We start from the raw sequence: 20,351 nt of genomic DNA on the forward strand, positions 1-20,351 counted from the left end.
GTATTTAGTTTTAAAATATGACACAAGATCACCACAATGAAGAAAAAAACCCACATTTTTAAAAAAGTGAACATTTCTTTTTAATATTTTATCTTCTAGCATTTTATACAAATAAGATATTAAAGAATCAGAAGCAAGATATTCAGATGAAAAATCAATTTCTAACTTTGTCTTCACAAAAAATTACTCTTCTCTAACCTACATTTCTTTTTTTTTTCATGTTATTTAATCTTCACTCTAGCGCATCACATTAACCTACATTTCTTTAGATGTCTCCATTTCAGTAAACTTTATACTTATTTAAATATTCCTCTTCTCATTAAATTACAAAATAAATTATGGTTAGAATTGTTTTTATTCAAATTATTCATTTTGTGTTTGGGTCATTACTGGCACAGACTTATCTTTGTATAGCTATTGATATAGATGTAAAGCAACTCTAAATGCTATTCTAAATTAACACAACCTTTGGTTTAAAAATCATTTTTAGTATAAATACGAATTTCCCAGTGTACTAGGTCAGGTTGCATGCTTTCATTTTCCTTGCTTTGTACATTATTTGTATTTGTCAAGTTCATTCAACATCTACATTTGTTCGTCTTGGTTTACATATAAACCTTTTTGTCTTTTAAGTTCTAAGAAAGCGATCTGAAGAAGAAGAACCTAAAGTAGAACCTAAAAAAGTAGAAAAAGTTAAAAAACCTACAGGTAGGAATCTCAGTAACAATTTGTGAAATTATATTTTAACAAAATGAACATTTAACAAAAGGTTTATCTTGTAAACATAAGTGGAGCTAACTGTAAGCATAGCTTCATATTTCATCTGTGTTTTCCATTGTCTGCTTTCTGTTGAAATATTTACATAGTAATTCTCAAATCCACTCATGTACTTGCCTATACGTCATTATTTTGATTACTTGCCACATAAGTTCTTTCAGTAGAAATGATTGTGAAATAATCAGGTTGGCTGAGAATAACTTCATGGGCGGGTGTCAGCAAATGTTTCATAACATTTGGGGGCTTTCAAATGGGCTAGGTTTCTTTCTATCCTTAGCCTATTATCAAAGGGTTATTTCTTGGTAACTGTTATGAAAGTGATTTGGAAAGGGAGAGATAATGGGGTTGGGGGAGAGGTGGACGGAATAAGGAAAAGAAAAATTAAATCAGAATCAAGAAGAGAATAAAAATTAATTGATAGAATATAGATTTTTTTTAAAAGCCATCAATTGAACTTTTGAAAACCAGTTTGATCTAATTACTGATTCCTAAGTAATAATTGATTTCTAAGCATTAAAATATTTAAGTATCACTAAAAATAACCTTATTATCTTAAAGTACCAGAACCACCTCCAAAAGCTGTTGAGGTTGAAGCACCTCCAACTACTGTTGCGAAAGTGGAAAAGAAAATTCCTGAACCAGCAAAAGGTACAAACTTGCAATTTTTTAGTTGTTTCTAAACATACAAATATGCATCATTTAAAATATAATTACACTGGCATAAAGATTTGAACATGCACATATGCATGCATAACGTGAAAATAATATATTCTTAAAAAAGATTTGAACACATGACCTTAATCTGGTCAGCTTAATTGTGTTTACCGTTTCCTTCTCATGTGCAGTGGGCTAATAATCCCCCTATTGTTAAATAATTTACTAAGTTTTAAACACTAAGAAAAATATGTCTTGGGGCAGTGAGATGAATAACAACATTAGAACCAATAAAATTGCCTTACTGTATTTTCCAAATATTTTGTAGATCAAATACTTGATTTGATGACTATGTGTATTAATTCTAATATCTTCCAAGACATGTCTGCCTAATTTTGGTTTGACTTTGTGAAAACATAAAAAATACTGTGATAACCTGTTTATTATCATGGATTCTTTTAGTGCCTGAAATAAAGCCAGCAATACCTCTCCCTGGACTTGAACCAAAACCAAAGCCTGAACCAGGTAAGCCAGCTGATCCCCAATGTCAACAGTATACTCCTTCATGCTTTACACAAAGTGTAGTTTAGAAGAAAAAGTCAGTATGTAGCAAATAGTTTCTAATGTGGCAATATATTATTATATTTCGTTTAATATGATATATTAAATATATTAGAATATATAGAATATATCATTTTATATGTAGATTGTATTATAGTTAGAATATATTATTCTCCAACGAACTAGTCATTGGAAGATTTTGAAGTTACATCAGAAGAGACAAATAGGCCACCAAAACAGGTTTTACGAAATGGCAAATATATACATTAATGCAATGGACATCTCTCTACAGAAGTGAAAACAATCAAACCACCTCCCATGGAGCCTGCTCCAGCCCCCATCACTGCCCCAGTGACAGCACCAGTCGTGGGAAAGAAAGCAGGTATTTATTCCGTAGTTTTCTTGTTGATTGTTTTTCAAATATGTTTTTATTGATTTCAGAGAGGAAGGGAGAGGAAGAGATAGAAACATCAATGATGAGAGAGAATCATTAATTGGCTGCCTCCTGCATGCCCCCCACCAGGGATTGAGCCCATAACCCAGGCATGTGCCCTGACCAGAATCAAACCCTGACCTCCTGATTCATGGGTCGACACTCAACTATTGAGCCACATCAACTGGGCTGATTGTTTTGATGGCTTAATAAATATATTCATACTTGAATTAAATTTAAGCCCTCATTATGTTGAAACTAGGCATTATTTCAACTGTGGGGGTTGTAAATTCTTAATTAAATTTTCTTCATCCGATTAATGTCCTTTACCCACCTAAGCTCTCACCTAATGGGTGCGTATTGTTTCAATTGGAATGTACATTCCTATGCTGCACCATTTCCTTATATGCTCTTCAGATGAAGTAATGGGTATGTTCCAGGCTAATGAAAACTAAGGAGACAGTCAGACACTCTCTAAGGACATGCACACAGAAATCCCATGGAGTTTCAGCTTTTTCTTGTGCCCTGTAGGAATCGTTTCTCTTAGAAAAAAAAAAGAAAAAAAAAGATGTATTTTGGAACAATGAAAAAGTTCCAGATATATACAGTGTTGATGATTTGATGATTGCATAACATTGTGAATGTGCTTAATGCAACTGAATTGCACACTTAAAATGGTAAATAAAATAAAAAAACAGGATAGTTCAGCCTTTAAATCTATATAAGAATGTAGATCAATAATAATTTTCTTTTTTCTTCTTTTTTAATAATAATTTTCTTAAATGTGCTAAGTGGTAAAATCATCTCAGCTACAAACTTCAAGTGCTATTACTAATTCTTTACTTAGGTGTTAATCTCAAAACCAAAAATGATTTGATGTGTTTTTATGATTGATAAATACACATTCTCGTTATTTGAACTTTGGCTGGTTACTTACTGTCTTTAAATTTTCATGTCCTAGTATGTGAAATCAGAATAATAATTACATCTGCCCTGTCAGAGTACTGAGAGCACTAAATATGTGTGAAGCACTTAGCACACTGCCTGGTACATAATAAGCCCTATAGAAATATTTTGGTTATTATTGTGTTTAATGACATGAGACAATGTTATGTTCTTTAGCTATAGCAAAATTTTAATATTTAAGATATAATAGTTTGTCACTGATATTTATGATTTGGGCATTATTCTTATTTTTAAACTTTTACAATTGCAATGTGATACCTTTCATTAGTTCAGAAAAAGATGGTAGCTGCTATTGAGCCAATTAATTATGTGTAAAAATAAAGCTTTTCTTGCATTCCCAGGGGCTGAAGCTAGGAAACTGGTTCTACATTTTATTAGCCCCTGCATTAATAATTGAATTAAACTCTAAATGTAGGAACTTCCTTAGTTCATTGCTTCTGCTTTAGTTCATTGTCTAACTAAGGGAAACTTACAAAGGAACTCATGTATGTATAGCACATAAACCCTTTGTTTTTCCTTAACCTTGCCTAGATTTGTTGCCACTTTAAAAAGGAAGTTATAGGTAACTTCTGGGCCATTCCCTTTTTTCTACACTGATTCCTTGTTAACAAAAACATATCCTTGGTACACATAACCAACACATAAGTAACTATATAAAATACTTTGTGTTGCTAAATAAGAATGAAACTCCTCCTTACAAGGCAAGAATAAGCCTTCCAGAAATGGAAGAAGAATAAAGGCACTTGCTGAAAATAATGTTTTAATGCTAACTATATTGGTGGCAGTTTAGCTTAGTCACATTATTTTCAGAATATGACTTCTTGGATATATCAAAAATATCTGTTAGAAATGTCCATTCTCCATAGAGATCATAGGAAATCAATTTCTCTTTTTTTGCATTAATACTTATAATAAAGAGTATGATTCACCTCACATGGTTTACTAAGTATGAAATAAGTCTGAAAATGGTTTAAATGATGTTTTCTTCTTTATTTCAGAAGCCAAACCTAAAGAGGAGGCTGCCAAGCCCAAAGGTCCCATCAAAGGTAAGATTAATTTCCTTATACCTGAATTGTAATCTTTCACTCTGGGAAAAAAAACAAACAAACAAAACACTTTACATTCGAGGGGGGAAATTTTTCAAAATTTGTAACAATCCATGCTATTCCTAATAGATTCTGCTAAAGCTAGTATGTCTTCTGATACTTTAAGCAATATACCTCTAATATTATTCAAGCGGGTACTGTATAACCAGCTATATTTTAGCATAATAAATTCTATGCGTTCTTAGCTTCATTCTTCATATACATGATATTTACACATGACACATAAAACAGACATTAATCTAGATATTTTACATTTGGGTTTAAAACTTGAGAATGAAGAGCATTTATTTTCATGGACTCCTTATGTCATCTCATACTCCTGTCGAGAAGAAGGCAGCATAAATACAATTGACTTTCCAATGCCCTAGTCTTTAATTTTCTGTTATTCTCTAGTTGCTCTATCACTAGTTTTATCTGGCAGGCAGCCAAGTGTGCACTTTCTGACCCTTGTGGAAATGCCAAATCAACTTTTAAATTTTATTTTGAAGTAGGTGTAGCCAAAAAGACTCCTTCACCAGTAGAAGCTGAAAGGAAAAAGTTAAGACCAGGAAGTGGTGGGGAGAAACCTCCTGATGAAGCCCCATTCACCTACCAGCTAAAGGCTGTACCACTCAAGTTTGTAAAAGAAATCAAAGACATCGTCTTGACCGAAGCAGAGTCCGTTGGCTCTTCTGCAGTCTTTGAGTGTCTAGTCTCCCCCTCCACTGCAATTACAACCTGGATGAAAGATGGTAGCAGCATCCGGGAGAGCCCAAAGCACCGATTCACCGCAGATGGTAAAGACAGAAAGCTGCATATCGCTGATGTTCAACTTTCTGATGCTGGTGAATACACCTGTGTCTTACGTTTGGGCAATAAAGAGAAGACCTCCACAGCTAAACTGATTGTAGAAGGTAATTTCCCGTCTTCTGCATATGGTCCATATTCCAGTTTAATACAGTAAAACTCTGGAGCAGCTCTTATTGTAATTTTAGGCAAAACTTCTTATTTCTAAGTTTTCTTTCACTGAAAGGATTGTATGTATTGAAAAGTCTTTGCTGAACTTCTTCCCAGAACTTCCTGTGCGTTTTGTAAAAACGCTTGAAGAGGAAGTCACAGTGGTCAAAACTCAGCCATTGTACTTGAGCTGCGAGTTAAACAAAGAACGTGATGTGGTCTGGAGGAAGGATGGGAAGATTGTGGTGGAGAAACCTGGCAAAATTGTGCCAGGCGTCATTGGCTTGATGCGGGCCCTGACCATCAACGACGCAGATGACTTCGATGCTGGGACATACACAGTTACTGTGGAAAATGCCAACAACCTGGAGTGTTCATCCTGTGTGAAAGTAGTAGGTGAGTACTTTGCTGGGAAATTTTGTTCTTCTGATTATTATACTAAGAAAATGGAAGAGGGAATATTAGTTTCCAGAATCAGAAAATCAGCTGTCTTGTACCTTATCTAAGAGGGGGTTGGGGGGTATCAATACCTCAGAGCAGATTAATTAGGTCCAGTTTTGAGAATAATGTTTCTATTTCTGAAATTGACTAGGGAAGTTACTTAGATCATTCTTTTTCTGACCTCATTTTCGTACAGAAGTCATTAGAGACTGGCTGGTGAAACCCATACGAGATCAGCATGTGAAACCCAAGGGGACAGCTGTTTTCACCTGTCATATAGCAAGGGATACTCCGAACATCAAGTGGTTCAAAGGCTATGATGAAATCCCCTGGGAACCAAATGACAAGACTGAGATAGTGAAAGAGGGAAACTATGTGCATCTCAAAATTAAGAATGCGCTGCCAGAAGATATTGATGAATATGCAGTGGAAATTGAAGGGAAAAGATACCCTGCAAAGCTGACACTTGGAGGTATAATAATCTTACATCTTTTATTCTAAAGGATAGGTTTTATGTGTGCATAAGGCAAAATAACACAACCCAAAAGACATGAAAGCAAAGCATTGTGAGACTGTTTAAAGCGTTGTGGTATTTCATCCCTGACCCTTACAGATCGTGAAGTTGAACTGCTTAAACCAATAGAGGATGTTACCATTTATGAGAAAGAAAGTGCAAGCTTTGATGCGGAAATCTCAGAAGAAGACGTTCCTGGACAATGGAAACTGAAGGGAGAACTTCTAAGGCCCTCACCTGTGAGTAATTTCCTCTTTCAGTGGTTAGTCATACATGATAACTACTTTCTAAATTCAGGTTTAACATTCAAATTTGGTGCAATAATGATAGAGTTACTTCAGGCTTCTTAAATCTCAAAAAGGGGAAGAAATTTGATGCACTCTTTGTAGACCACTTGGACATTTAAAAAAATTGTTATGATAAGACATTTTTAGTTATGTTATTAGTAGTAAACTTTTAAACACTATAGAAATCTTTGTCTATACTATAGAAACATTTCTCCTCTAGGGAATTTATCTCACTGAAATGCTAACTAAAACTATTGTTTCTCAGACTTGTGAAATCAAAGCAGAAGGTGGGAAACGCTTCTTAACTTTGCACAAAGTCAAGCTGGACCAAGCTGGTGAAGTCCTTTACCAAGCACTTAATGCCGTTACAACTGCCATTCTGACAGTGAAAGGTATGGGCTTTTAGTAGAACTCAGGAGTGGGCTCAACTTCATTTCATGTCCCTCAGCGTTGTGAAAAACCTCATTCTTATTGTTTGCTTTTCAGAAATTGAGCTTGACTTTGCGGTGCCCCTGAAGGATGTCACTGTTCCAGAAAAGCGACAGGCTCGATTTGAATGCGTCCTAACTCGAGAGGCAAATGTCATATGGTCTAAGGGACCTGATATAATCAAGTCTTCTGACAAGTTTGATATCATTGTTGATGGAAAGAAACACATTCTTGTTATCAATGATTCTCAATTTGATGACGAAGGAGTCTATACTGCTGAGGTGGAGGGCAAGAAGACCTCGGCACAATTATTTGTTACAGGTAAGAGTTGATGAGATCTGACTATAACATCCCATATTTAGGCACACAAATGTATGACTTTAAAAATAGAGCACTAAGCTCTCATATGTATAGGTGGTGATCGGCACCCCTTTATTTTCACATTACCACTTAACCCCCCGATTTTTTTTTAACAAAGGGTAGCTCCATTTGAAAAGATGAATAAATAAATGCCATGTGAAATCCTTTCACCCAGGCAGATTAGAGTGGAATATTTCTGAAGGTAAATTGTTTTCCTGAGCATATTATCCGTGCTTGCATTGCAGGTGTAAGATTGCAATTCATTTCGCCTCTTGAAGATCAAACAGTGAAAGAAGGTCAAACAGCAACTTTTGTTTGTGAACTTTCCCATGAAAAAATGCATGTCGTCTGGTTCAAAAACGATGCCAAACTCCACACAAGCCGAACTGTACTCATCTCATCCGAGGGCAAGACTCACAAATTGGAAATAAGAGAAGTGACATTGGATGATATATCCCAGATACGAGTTCAGGTTAAGGACCTGAAGTCTACAGCACACCTAAAGGTCTTAGGTAAATGTAACCAACTAGAAATAAATAGCCTGTTTTTAGATGTAAGGGTCGGGTGGTAGTTAAATTGCAACTCTTTAATAAACTTTTATTTGCACATTCTTCTGATTATCTGCTGAATATCTTTTACAGAGGCCGATCCCTACTTCACTGTGAAATTACATGACAAAACTGGAGTCGAGAAGGATGAGATTATTCTCAAGTGTGAAGTCAGCAAAGATGTGCCAGTGAAATGGTTCAAAGATGGCGAAGAGATTGTACCTTCACCCAAACACTCCATCAAGTCAGATGGCCTGCGCCGCATCTTAAAAATCAAAAAGGCAGAATTTAGCGATAAAGGCGAATATGTGTGTGACTGTGGCACAGACAAGACGAATGCAAATGTCAATGTGGAGGGTAAGTCGCTGAAAACATTTAAATTTACCCTATTTGAAACCTTCAGTTTACTTATTCGGTCAATCTAACAAAACTTGGTATAATTTCAGCTCGACTAATAAAAGTGGAAAAACCTCTTTATGGAGTAGAATTGTTTGTTGGTGAAACAGCTCGCTTTGAAATTGAACTTTCAGAGCCGGATGTCCATGGCCAGTGGAAGCTAAAAGGAGAGCCTTTGACTGCATCCCCTGTAAGTCAGGATTATCTGCTCACACACAGGAGGGGGCTTGCTTGCTTATTTAGGGTGAAAAAAGACACATTTCTGGTATGCAAACTCTCAGTGATTTGCAGGAATAACCCGTTACGAAAATGATTTTTCCTTTTTTCTTTCCTTCTAACCCTGATCCAAACAGGACTGTGAAATCATCGAGGATGGGAAGAAGCATATTCTGGTCCTTTATAACTGCCAGCTGGATATGACAGGAGAGGTGTCCTTCCAGGCTGCCAATGCTAAATCTGCAGCTAATCTGAAAGTGAAAGGTATGCCCCACCTGTCAGCTACGTTTTTGTATTTTTTTAAGACTTCCTCTGATATCCTGAATTGACCAGAGTCATGAGCAGAAGCATATTCTAGCTTCATCCACACCATTCTTCCCTTTCAGAACTGCCACTGATCTTCATCACCCCTCTCAGCGACGTGAAAGTCTTTGAGAAAGATGAGGCGAAGTTCGAGTGTGAAGTGTCCAGAGAGCCCAAAACCTTCCGTTGGCTGAAAGGAACCCAGGAAATCACAGGTGATGACAGAGTGGAGCTTATAAAGGATGGCACTAAGCATTCGATGGTGATCAAATCGGCTGCTTTTGAAGATGAAGCAAAATACATATTTGAAGCTGAAGACAAGCACACCAGTGCCAAACTGATCATTGAAGGTAAATGTTCTTATCAGTTAGAATGGACCATCTTCACTGTTTTGTTGTGTTGTGTTTTTTGCTTATGTCCTCCTTACAAAGCTGGAATTGATGAGCTTGGGGTTTTTTCTGGATAGGAATCCGGCTCAAATTCCTCACTCCCCTCAAGGATGTGACAGCCAAAGAGAGGGAGAATGCCGTGTTTACTGTGGAGCTGTCCCATGACAACATCCCCGTGAAGTGGTTCAAGAACGACCAGCGCCTGCATACCAGCAAGCGGGTCTCAATGCACAGTGAGGGGAAAACTCATTCAATCACATTCAAAAACCTCTCTCTTGATGATACCTCTCAAATTAAAGTAGAAGCTATGGGAATAAGTTCAGAAGCTAAACTCACGGTACTTGGTAGGTGCCCTTTTCAATTTAATCTTATTGCACTAAATTCAGCAGAAATCTGTGGAGTAGCTATTATTTAAAATAGTCATCCAAGTGTTACATTGCATGAAGTTAGCCCCTGTCTTTAAGAAACTGTCATGTATGTTATCAGGCTTATTTCCAATATATCTTTTCTAAAACTATGAGGATTTAAAGAGTAAAGACCCAGGCCTACAAAATAGGCAGTTAAAGTCAGAATTCAAACTCTCAATTAATTATTGAGCCCTCTTATGTTTAAAAGAGGAATATGTATACTTCCTGTCTACTTGCTCAAAATTATTTCATAAAAATGTTTTTCAAGTTTCTAATAAGAGAGAAAATACAGAATTTACATGACTAAACCATCTATTTAGCCCCTTAATATCAAGCAGATTACATATGAAGTCCAATGTATATAGAAACTATTAAAGGCAAACTATTAATTGATATTAAGAAAAACTAATTATGAATCTGAGAGCATAAAAGTAAAATTGACATAATAGATTTGCTAAGAAATTAGAAATTTAGCCAAATAATAAAGGAACACATAATTATATTTTAAGGTAAATTTCATAGTGTCTTTTAAACTACAGTTAATAAAATACTTCAAAATAAAATACAGATGGGTTAGGTTTTGGTAAAACTCATGCATGTTCCCTTTCTACCATTTGGAGAACTTTTGAACATAATAAACGAGTGAGCATTTGGTTCAAATTTAACATATGCACAGAACTCTGTGAGCTGCCTCTTAAACTTTTCAAGAGATTGTCATTTCCCTCAATGCTAAATGACATTTTTTTCACTGATATTCTACTTGCAGAGGGAGATCCATACTTTACAGGAAAGCTTCAGGATTATACTGCTGTAGAGAAAGATGAAGTGATTCTACAGTGTGAAATTAGCAAAGCAGATGCACCAGTCAAATGGTTTAAGGATGGAGAGGAAATAAAGCCATCGAAAAATGTTGTTATTAAAGCAGATGGCAAGAAGCGCATGCTAATCCTAAAGAAAGCCTTGAAATCAGATATCGGGCAGTACACCTGTGACTGTGGGACAGATAAGACCTCAGGAAAGCTTGACATTGAGGGTAAGGAAATTTCCATGAGCCTACTCTTGAAGCTGTTGGGGTTCTTTCTGCCAGAGGCTAATGACACATGCTGACCCTTCACTTTCCTAGATCGGGAAATAAAACTGCTGCGCCCCCTGTACAGTGTGGAGGTGATGGAAACTGAGACAGCCCGCTTTGAAACTGAAATCTCTGAAGATGACATCCATGCCAACTGGAAACTCAAGGGAGAGGCACTGCTCCAAACACCTGTAAGGCTATTTCTGAACTTGTCAGCACCCAGAGGAGCTGTGTGAAACAGAAAAGGCCAGGCAAAAAGTCAGAGTGCATGCAAGGCATCTAAAATGTAGTATCATGTTCTCTATCAGACCTTAAGCCACAGAGAGATATTAGGGTCTATGGATGGGCTCTGACAGGCACATTTGCATTATTTGCGTTCCAGCAAAGTGGGTATAAGGGTGTAGGTATTCTATGATGCTGCCTGTTGGTTCAGAATTGTATAGCTAAAATATGCACTGCTTTCATGATGGTATTTTTAAGCTTCATTTCCCACAAAAGGAAAGCTCAAATGTGTATTATCTCTTCACCCATTATTAATCTCATCCCTTTAATTAGATATGATATCCTCAGGAAAAAAAACCTAAGGAAAATTATTGCCTATGAAAGCTTTATTCTTTTTTGGTACAGGATTGTGAGATCAAGGAAGAAGGGAAAGTGCACTTCCTTATTTTGCACAACTGCCGCCTGGACCAGACCGGTGGGGTGGATTTCCAAGCCGCGAACGTTAAATCTAGTGCCCACCTCCGAGTAAAACGTAAGTATCATGTGTTTCTGCTGAAAATTCAGTGTAAAGCTTTGCAGAAAATGGGAGAGAAACTAATTGGAATTATTTAATTCATTAGAAAAAATTATTAAAAGTATAGAAACAGGCTTTCTTGAATTTACTTCTTTGACATCTCAATACACACATGTCATTGAACTTGTCATTTGAACAAAAGAAAACTAAGCAAATCAGATTTTCCTATTTTGTAATCCTTTCATTCGAAGTAGCTATACCTATAAGAAGTATCTAACTCAGACATGCAGCCCTTAAAGACCACGTCCTTCAAGTGCCTGTAGCACTATAGAGAAAAACTTGGCTGTGTAGCCACTTCAAATTCGAGAAGGGAGGACGGGAGAGGATTTGGCTAACATTTTTGGGAGGTGCAAAGTGTTTGATGGACATGGACAGGCTATGTGATTGAGGGGCCCTTGTCCTCTCCCAATCAGAGTCTCAGTTATTTTGGAAGTCACATACCTTATGTAGCCAGAGGAACTTGACGCCTGGCAGAGAGACAGATGCAGCACAGATTTCTTGCTGACCTTGTACAGCAGCACGAAAGGGCCCCTATGAATACCCACTCTCCGGCCGCCCGCTCTCCCCTGCCCAGCACCACAGGGCCCCGTTCACATGGGAGCTAAAGTAGTGGCTAGTCCTGTGGCTCTTTCCTTCTCAAAGAAAGCCACCACGAAGATTACTAACCGAGTCTGTATTTATTCGCTTGGAATTACGAAATGAGTAACCCAACACGGCTTCCTTCCTCTCGCAAAGCGCGAGTCATCGGTCTTCTGAGGCCTCTGAAGGACGTCACAGTGACCGCAGGGGAAACCGCCACCTTCGACTGCGAGCTCTCTTATGAGGATATCCCAGTGGAATGGTATCTCAAAGGGAAGAAACTGGAGCCCAGCGATACGGTAAAAAGCAGGAGTGTGGTTGCTTGTCTTGCTCTCACTCTTTCAGGTTCTTCCATTTTCACTTGTATGTTCCTTGTTCTTTGCTCTTTTTTATGTCAGTGCCTTCTCCCTTTCCCTTTCTCTTTCCTATCCCAGACTACTCTTGCCTAATTTCTGCTGAAATTGTCAAACCAATTCTTCACATTTTTGCTGGGTTTAACCTGATGCTATTTTCATTGGAATGGAAATAAAATCTTTTTTTTTTTTTTTTAAGAACAGTCGAACACTCATTGGTTATCAATGATAGGAAGGAGTGAAAAGATTTAAAGAAAAATGTTTTCTGATTGAATGCACTGCAACAACAGTGCACATTAAGTTTTACGACAAATTCTCAAGCTATCTAGAGTTCTGCATATAGGGGAGGATTGAAATTCCATTTCAGGCAGTTGATCAAGTGGTTGAGATAACTTCAGGGCAGATTTGCTCTTTAAGCATTTCTCCAAAGCTATTTTTAACCCTCAAGTGCTTTGAGATGTGCAAATTCTGGAATGCAAGCAGACTATTTAAAGTGCAACTGATGCTACTGACAAGAAAGAAGGGCTCTGTGGCTATCCACACGTATGAACAAATATACTTTAAGAAATTTTAGGAAATAACCAGCTCCTAGTGTTAGCTTTTCTATGCCTAAGTTTTTTTGTGTGTTTTTTAATTTATTTTTTATTTATCTTTATTGTTGAGAATATTCTATGCCTTGGTTTATAAGGAAAACCAAGGTGGTTTTTCAGATAGGCCTACAATATAATTTACCTAAAGTGAGTTATATATTTTACTCCCAAAACAAAGTGTGTGTTTAAATTAGCTTGATAATTCATCATTGATTTTTAATTCTTGAAATAAAATGTATCAAAAATGTCCATGAAAAGAGCGCATTGGACAGTTCATTATACCATAGTAAGTTTTTCAATATTTTAGGAATAATATCAAATGTGCCATCAAGTCTTCAATATAAATCAAACTTTTAAGACTTAACGGAATATAATTAACAAGGAATTCAGTTTAACAAGGAGCCACAATGTTGGTTGATTTATTAGGAGGCAAGTGCCTTTGGCCTGTTCTAAAACAAACAAAAAGCTTATATTCTATCTAAGTGATTAAAGACTTCAGTAACAGTTCATCTGGGAAATGCAGTTTGCCTACTATACAGACAATACTCACCAATTTATCTACTCTTTTACTGAGGACAGAAAAAGCAGCTATACATTCAAATTTCAGCATGAGAATTAAGTTATAGTGAGGTCTTTTAAATATTGAACTGAATGATGAAGGCATCTCTACCTTTGAGTTTGCTTTCTTAATATATTTGTCCTTAATTGCTTTCACATCTAAAGGCAGAGATTTGATTGACTTTTCAAGACCTTTCTAGATTTGTAAATTTGTGATTTTTTTAATGTAAGAACACTGCTTAAGGACAAATGATATTATTATTTTGCTACTAAAGTTTTGCTACGAAATATCTTTTGGTCAAATTAAGAGCTTTCTATTAAATGATCAGTTTCATTCATTTTAATGTAAAAAGTATAGTATTTTAATTAAAAATGTAGACTCATAAAAATCTTATTCACATTTCTTTTACAAATATATATATATATATATATATATATATATATATATATATATATATATATATATATATTCTTGTTACTAAACTACTTTCTTGGGTTAGAAAGGATCATCTTACTATAATTTTATAGGGGCTCTTTGTGCCTCTTTTAGCACAGGAATTTTAATCCCTTACTTAGTCTCCCAAAATACTTCAGCCTTTTATGAACTTGCACTTATGTTACTTAAATGTCTCTTTTTAAAAAGCAATATAAACTATGAAGCAATAAAGTCACTTTATTACATTTTCCAGGTTTGTTTTTATTAAGTCTTTCAGAACAAAGTTGCCACTATTAGTTTAATTCAGGCCTTTCATCTGCACTCTACAAAATGGTTAGCCTCCAAATACTGTACTAAACAAACAAAAACAAGTTATTGGAATGAGAAAGTCAAAAGAAAAGTTTAGAGATGAATTGTGTGTTTTTTGCTTTTGGGGGGGCGCGGTTTGGGGGGTTGGGTTTTTTGTGTTCTTGTGTTATTTGTGTGTATGTATGTTTGTGTGTGTGTGTGTGTGTGTGTGTGTGTGTGTGTGTGTGTCCGTCAATCCAAAAGCACTGCTAAGTCCTAAATAGCCTTAGATAATTTTATATTTAAACTTTAATAGCTTGGTCACAGTCATAGTACCTATTGTATTATAGCAACATGCTTGCATTACAGAATAACCATATTTTAAAAGGATAATATCTAACATTAACCTTTCATAATCCACCACCAAATCTTCAGCATTCATTTTACTTATTTATTTATTTTTATAAGGTACCAATTAGTTTTTCCTTTTTAAAAAACATAATCAAGGTACACTGTGTAACAAGCAGGTCAAACTCGTGGCCCATGGGCCATGGGCTGCATATCTTGTTTATTTGGCTGGTGTTAGCCTTTGAGTTTGACATGCCTGCTACATAAGACCAATTAATTGAGGATCACTGTGTTCTGAGCCAAGTTCCAATTTTTTAGAGTAGCTGCAGAGGAATTTGGATAAAACAACAAGTTAATAAATAAGATATATCTGTGGGCAGATTGAAACCTGAGATACTTTTTAAAATAGTCCTAAATCACAGTCCAAATTTTATATTGAAATATATTACTAAAACTTTTTTTCCTTTTAAGCACCAGGCCCTTGAATAAGCAGCTGTGTTCTTAGGACATATCTTAATTTCCTCCTCCTATTTGTTTTTGGCCTTTCTCGATTATTAAGGCAGTTATATTAATAACCATGCCCAACTATTAAGGGAAAAACCTTTATATGAAACTTTATTCATGACTCTTTCCTTTACACCAACATAAGAAATAGTTCCATTGGTAAAAACTTTTAAGTTATTCTGAACTCGGAATGAAGTCTTAGCAGAATCTATCTCAAACACAGGACAGAGCATCTTCTGGAATTTTAGATGATAGGACTAGAAGAACCTCTAACTGTCATATCCTTCCTATCAGGATGACCCTGTCTGGTAGCCTTACGTTCAATTATGCAAACTACAATTATAGGACCTAGTGAGAGTCTATAAAAAGGTGGGGTGTTCTTTTTCACAAATTCATTGTCCTACAGACGACCCCTTCAAATTGCCCACGGTTGCTTTTACAACAAGAATTTATTATTCAAATAATAACATTAATGGCAGCATTTGTCTTGATATTCTACTATCACAGTGGTCTCCTGATTTAACTATTTCTAAAGTTATTTTATCCATTGTTGTGTGAACAATTATAGCCCTGTCTGATACTGGATTTTCCCAATCTTGAGGTGCACAAGAGTCAACATCTTCATTTGTAATTTTGAACAAAATTTAAAAATTATTTTAATCACAGTTTTACTTGGTTTGCAAAAATAATTTCAATTGCTAAAATGAATGGGAAGAAGAGTTCTAGCTTGTTGCATGGCAAACACCTTGCATTTAGACTATAAGGTTTACTTTCCGCTTTTAATATGCAATTCGCTTTTTCCTTCCTTTCATGATTTCTATGTTCTTTCTTTATATATAAGCCCAGTGACAGAATGGAGGCAAATGTAATACACACACACACCAGAGTATAAACAAAAAATTGCCCAGTATTTCAAGATAAAAAGCCACTTAGTAATAAGTAAGGGTACTTATAAAAACCTGAAATTTTCTTAAGGATTCTAAGCTATTGGTTAAAATCATTTTTAAATACATATGTGTTATAGTTATGATTATGGAAGGACTTGAAAAGCACTATTTCAAAATGTTTATCTAAATGAATTAAATGCACCTATATATATTGGATTGCTGTTTTGAATATTCTTAAACTGCACTTTTTTTTCCTAAAAAAACTAGGTGGTCACACGTTCAGAAGGAAGAGTTCATACACTTACTCTGAGGGATGTAAAGTTAGAAGATGCTGGAGAAGTCCAACTAACAGCAAAAGATTTCAAAACTCAAGCCAATCTCTTCGTGAAAGGTAATTATAGGCTTGTTTTTTTTAAAACATGTATAATACAAAGCTTCATAAATGCCAACTCTCAATTATCTTTAATCTTTATATGTTGAGTAACATAGATCATTATAATTCACCAAATATTCAAAGTTCTATTTTTACTTTTTGGCCTAACACAGACTATTTTTTTTAAGTCAAAATTGACTAGCATGAGGTTTCCTTCCTCTTCTGGTCCCCACTGTTTTTATTGCATTCAATAAACAGCTGGAGGAAGAATTATTATCAAACTAGGTATCTATCACTTTATTCACCAAGAGTTGGCTATTATTTCCTTGATGTTTCACATTTTTTAGAAATGCTCTTCCTCTGTTTGTGCAAATAATGATGAAACATCATTATTAGAGAAAAGCATTTGTGTGTAATTAAATCTTACAAATGAAACATAAAAATAGAAAAAGCCCAGGAGATACAAGAGGAAAGTCGAGGAGGTCCTGCAACTCTTCCAGAAGAAACGAGAAATGCCTTGGCTAATTAGTATGATTCTTTCAGAACCCCCAGTTGAATTCACTAAGCCTCTTGAGGACCAGACGGTCGAAGAGGAAGCCACTGCAGTATCGGAGTGTGAAGTATCCAGAGAGAATGCTAAGGTGAAATGGTTCAAAAATGGTACAGAAATTCTCAAAAGCAAGAAGTACGAAATTGTTGCTGATGGCAGGGTCAGAAAACTTATTATACATGGCTGTACCCCCGAGGATATTAAAACATACACTTGTGATGCTAAGGATTTTAAGACTTCCTGTAACCTGAATGTCGTGCGTAAGTATTCTTCTTACACAGGTCTTTTCATTTGCAACTCTTTGATAACAAAACAAACAAAAAAACCCACACAACTTTTTGCATGCCCTTCTTGGCCTAACTGCATTTCTTGGCAACTTATAATATTGATATTGACATAACCTGGTCCTCTAAAAAAAAATCCTTCTGATACATCTGGTGTGATAATGGACAGATTGCTCACTTTTCACTACGCTTCTCATAGTAGTCAGCAGATGTGCTCTTTGTCAACATGGGTAAGCCTACTGTAGGAATGTCCTCATACACATGAGAACAAACTGAATGCAAAAGACAAGAAGGGGGAGCTATGATTTTTTTTTAAAAAGAAAAAGAAAAGGAAAGAAATTTCCGCTTGGGAGGAAATGAATCCTCGGGCGTGGGGAGCAACTAGAAAATGAGCATGAAGTTTCCGTTTGAATAGGGGCATGCTAGAGGCCTGTTGTAATATGATAAAGCCCCTTTGCATAATGCTTTCTCCGAGAATAAGAATGGATAAGAAGATGGAAAGAAGCCTGGATTCTTTGAGTGCTGTGAATGAAGAGAGCTCCAGTGTTTTTAGCATTACTTCTTCCTCTAGTGAAAAACATAATGTCCTGCTACAAAATGCCACAAGCTAGCCCATTTTTTTCATTCATCCTTTTGTCCAGTGATAACATTTTTCTGTGCGTATTTTGTGCTGTACTTGCCATTTGATTTAGTTGCTTCTCTTCTGTCAACAGCTACAAAATAATGGCTGTGAATGTGCTTCCTTCCATGCGTCATTTACGGGTGTATTCTTTCTACTTTGTGGTTGCTCTGCTCTAGCCCATGACAGAGTAGCTTCTTGCGTCTCCTTCTTCTTTTCGTCATCTATTTTTGTCTCCACTCCACGAAGGCTCAGTTACAATGAGCCTACAATATCTTTAAGCCTACTAGTTAGTATTTATGTCCCAGAGTCTCATTGATCAAAGAAAGCTATCTTGGAAGGCACTCACAAGGAGCCCTGAAAGAAGGAAGGGCAAGGGGTTAGCTCTCCAATCCTGTACTTCTGCTGACTTAATTCTGGACATAAATGACACAAGAGATATACAAAAACATCACCTTCCAATAAACACGCTGCTTTGTCACACTAATAGATTTTATGGCTGACATATATGTGACATCTTTGAAGCTTATTTTTTTTAAAGCTGAATGTATGTGATTTCAATTGCAGATTCATGCCTTTCTGCCATAGACAAGACTGGTTATAGTGCTTTAAGCTGCATTATTGTGAATTCTGCTAACTTCTCAAAGATTATGCTTGTTGCACGAAACAAGATGCTGTTTCTTTGCTACTGGTGTTTCCTTTGACAATATCAACTTTCAACTCCGGAGAGTATCAGTGGGAATTTTTCTTCCAGCTATTAGTCAGGAGAACTGAGCTGGTGATAGAGAGATGGTAGATAGATAGATAGATAGATAGATAGATAGATAGATATAATTAGTTGGACCTATAATATGCCACATTATTTTATGAAAATTACAGATATATAAAAAACAAAATATCATACCTAAAGGGCAGCTCCAAGTGATTTCAAAATCAATATAGCTTATTAAGATGAATAGGACCTGCAAAATACTCACAATTTCTTAATATGTACCACAGTATGTCAGAGTAATTTCTAGAAAACATTTTGAAATCTGATGACTTTCTCTTACAGCTCCTCATGTGGAATTCTTAAGACCACTTACTGACCTTCAAGTTAAAGAAAAAGAAATGGCTCGGTTTGAGTGTGAAATTTCCAGAGAAAATGCAAAGGTCTGTGATTATATAGTTACTATCTTGTATTGTCAACTTTATGTTTACTTTTGGTTTAGCCAAATGGAATAAAAAAATTAATCTCACCTATCTCTAATAATCATTCAACTTTTAGCTTAAAGATTATTACTTGAGTATGAAATACATACTTGATTTAATTGTTCTCTTTTTAGTACTATTTATTTACTATTGCTTGAAAAATACTGGACTCACAAACAGGAGATTTAGACATTATCAGTCTGAACCATATGAAATTGCTGTTTTCTTAGGTTAAAAATAATCACATATCAGCAATTTCATATGTCTCAACTGAGTACTCCTGTTTGCTTACCATTAATCACCATTTGAATCTCAGTTTACACATTCAGAAAACAAATTGGTCTACATAATGCCTGAAGCCCTCTATGGCTCTCAACTTACACAATCCCATCATGTTTAATAAGTGCTAATAGTATCACAGCAGCTCACTTAGTAATAATTGAAGAAGTTTGTTCTTGATTTTATCAAAATTTATTTTACAATTGCAGTTGACATATTTTGGGGGGCTGAGTTGTATTTACCACTTTGGGTCTTCATACTATAAAGCCTATTGGTTGTTTAAAAAAAAAAAAACTAAGGATCATATTTCTCTTGATCTCTTGATACTTATCTGAAGGAACACCAAGAAAACGGATAAAGATATTTATTTATCTTAAATATAGGTCCAATGGTTTAAAGATGGTGCTGAAATTAAGAAGGGCAAAAAATATGACATCATATCTAAAGGAGCAGTGCGCATCCTTGTCATCAACAAATGTCTGCTGGATGATGAAGCAGAATATTCCTGTGAAGTAAGGACAGCACGAACTTCTGGCATGCTGACAGTACTGGGTAAGAGTGAAGTCTTTCTTTGCAGAAGTTTATGTGTTGGGGAACAAATAATAATTTCCATTGTAACTCAATTTTTAAAAAATTATTCTTGCAGAAGAAGAAGCTGTCTTTACAAAAAATCTTGCCAATATTGAAGTTAGTGAAACAGACACTATAAAACTGGTCTGTGAAGTCTCCAAGCCTGGAGCAGAAGTGATTTGGTACAAAGGGGATGAAGAGATCATTGAAACAGGAAGATATGAAATACTCACTGATGGACGAAAGAGAATTCTGGTCATTCAAAATGCCCAACTTGAGGATACAGGCAGCTATAACTGCCGACTCCCAAGTTCTCGAACTGATGGCAAAGTCAAAGTACATGGTATGACA

At 35.8% G+C, this 20,351-nt stretch overlaps 1 protein-coding gene across 1 annotated transcript in view; it reads left to right on the forward strand.

Moving 5' to 3' along the window:
• TTN (titin) overlaps positions 1–20,351 on the forward strand; it is a 280,823-nt gene that overhangs the window by 164,335 nt on the left and 96,137 nt on the right. Inside the window, exons 170-195 of the mRNA XM_059703948.1 lie at positions 634–708; positions 1,336–1,425; positions 1,894–1,956; positions 2,285–2,374; positions 4,390–4,437; positions 4,989–5,390; positions 5,551–5,829; positions 6,071–6,346; positions 6,488–6,627; positions 6,941–7,067; positions 7,162–7,425; positions 7,710–7,976; positions 8,106–8,369; positions 8,459–8,598; positions 8,762–8,888; positions 9,011–9,277; positions 9,394–9,660; positions 10,490–10,756; positions 10,847–10,986; positions 11,423–11,549; positions 12,327–12,469; positions 16,402–16,525; positions 17,051–17,317; positions 19,015–19,112; positions 19,814–19,982; positions 20,077–20,343. Coding sequence (XP_059559931.1) covers positions 634–708; positions 1,336–1,425; positions 1,894–1,956; positions 2,285–2,374; positions 4,390–4,437; positions 4,989–5,390; positions 5,551–5,829; positions 6,071–6,346; positions 6,488–6,627; positions 6,941–7,067; positions 7,162–7,425; positions 7,710–7,976; positions 8,106–8,369; positions 8,459–8,598; positions 8,762–8,888; positions 9,011–9,277; positions 9,394–9,660; positions 10,490–10,756; positions 10,847–10,986; positions 11,423–11,549; positions 12,327–12,469; positions 16,402–16,525; positions 17,051–17,317; positions 19,015–19,112; positions 19,814–19,982; positions 20,077–20,343 — 4,788 coding nt within the window. The remainder of the gene's footprint in view (positions 1–633; positions 709–1,335; positions 1,426–1,893; positions 1,957–2,284; positions 2,375–4,389; positions 4,438–4,988; positions 5,391–5,550; positions 5,830–6,070; positions 6,347–6,487; positions 6,628–6,940; positions 7,068–7,161; positions 7,426–7,709; positions 7,977–8,105; positions 8,370–8,458; positions 8,599–8,761; positions 8,889–9,010; positions 9,278–9,393; positions 9,661–10,489; positions 10,757–10,846; positions 10,987–11,422; positions 11,550–12,326; positions 12,470–16,401; positions 16,526–17,050; positions 17,318–19,014; positions 19,113–19,813; positions 19,983–20,076; positions 20,344–20,351) is intronic.

This window comes from Myotis daubentonii, chromosome 7 (genome assembly GCF_963259705.1).
Source record: "Myotis daubentonii chromosome 7, mMyoDau2.1, whole genome shotgun sequence".
Lineage (NCBI taxonomy): Eukaryota > Metazoa > Chordata > Mammalia > Chiroptera > Vespertilionidae > Myotis > Myotis daubentonii.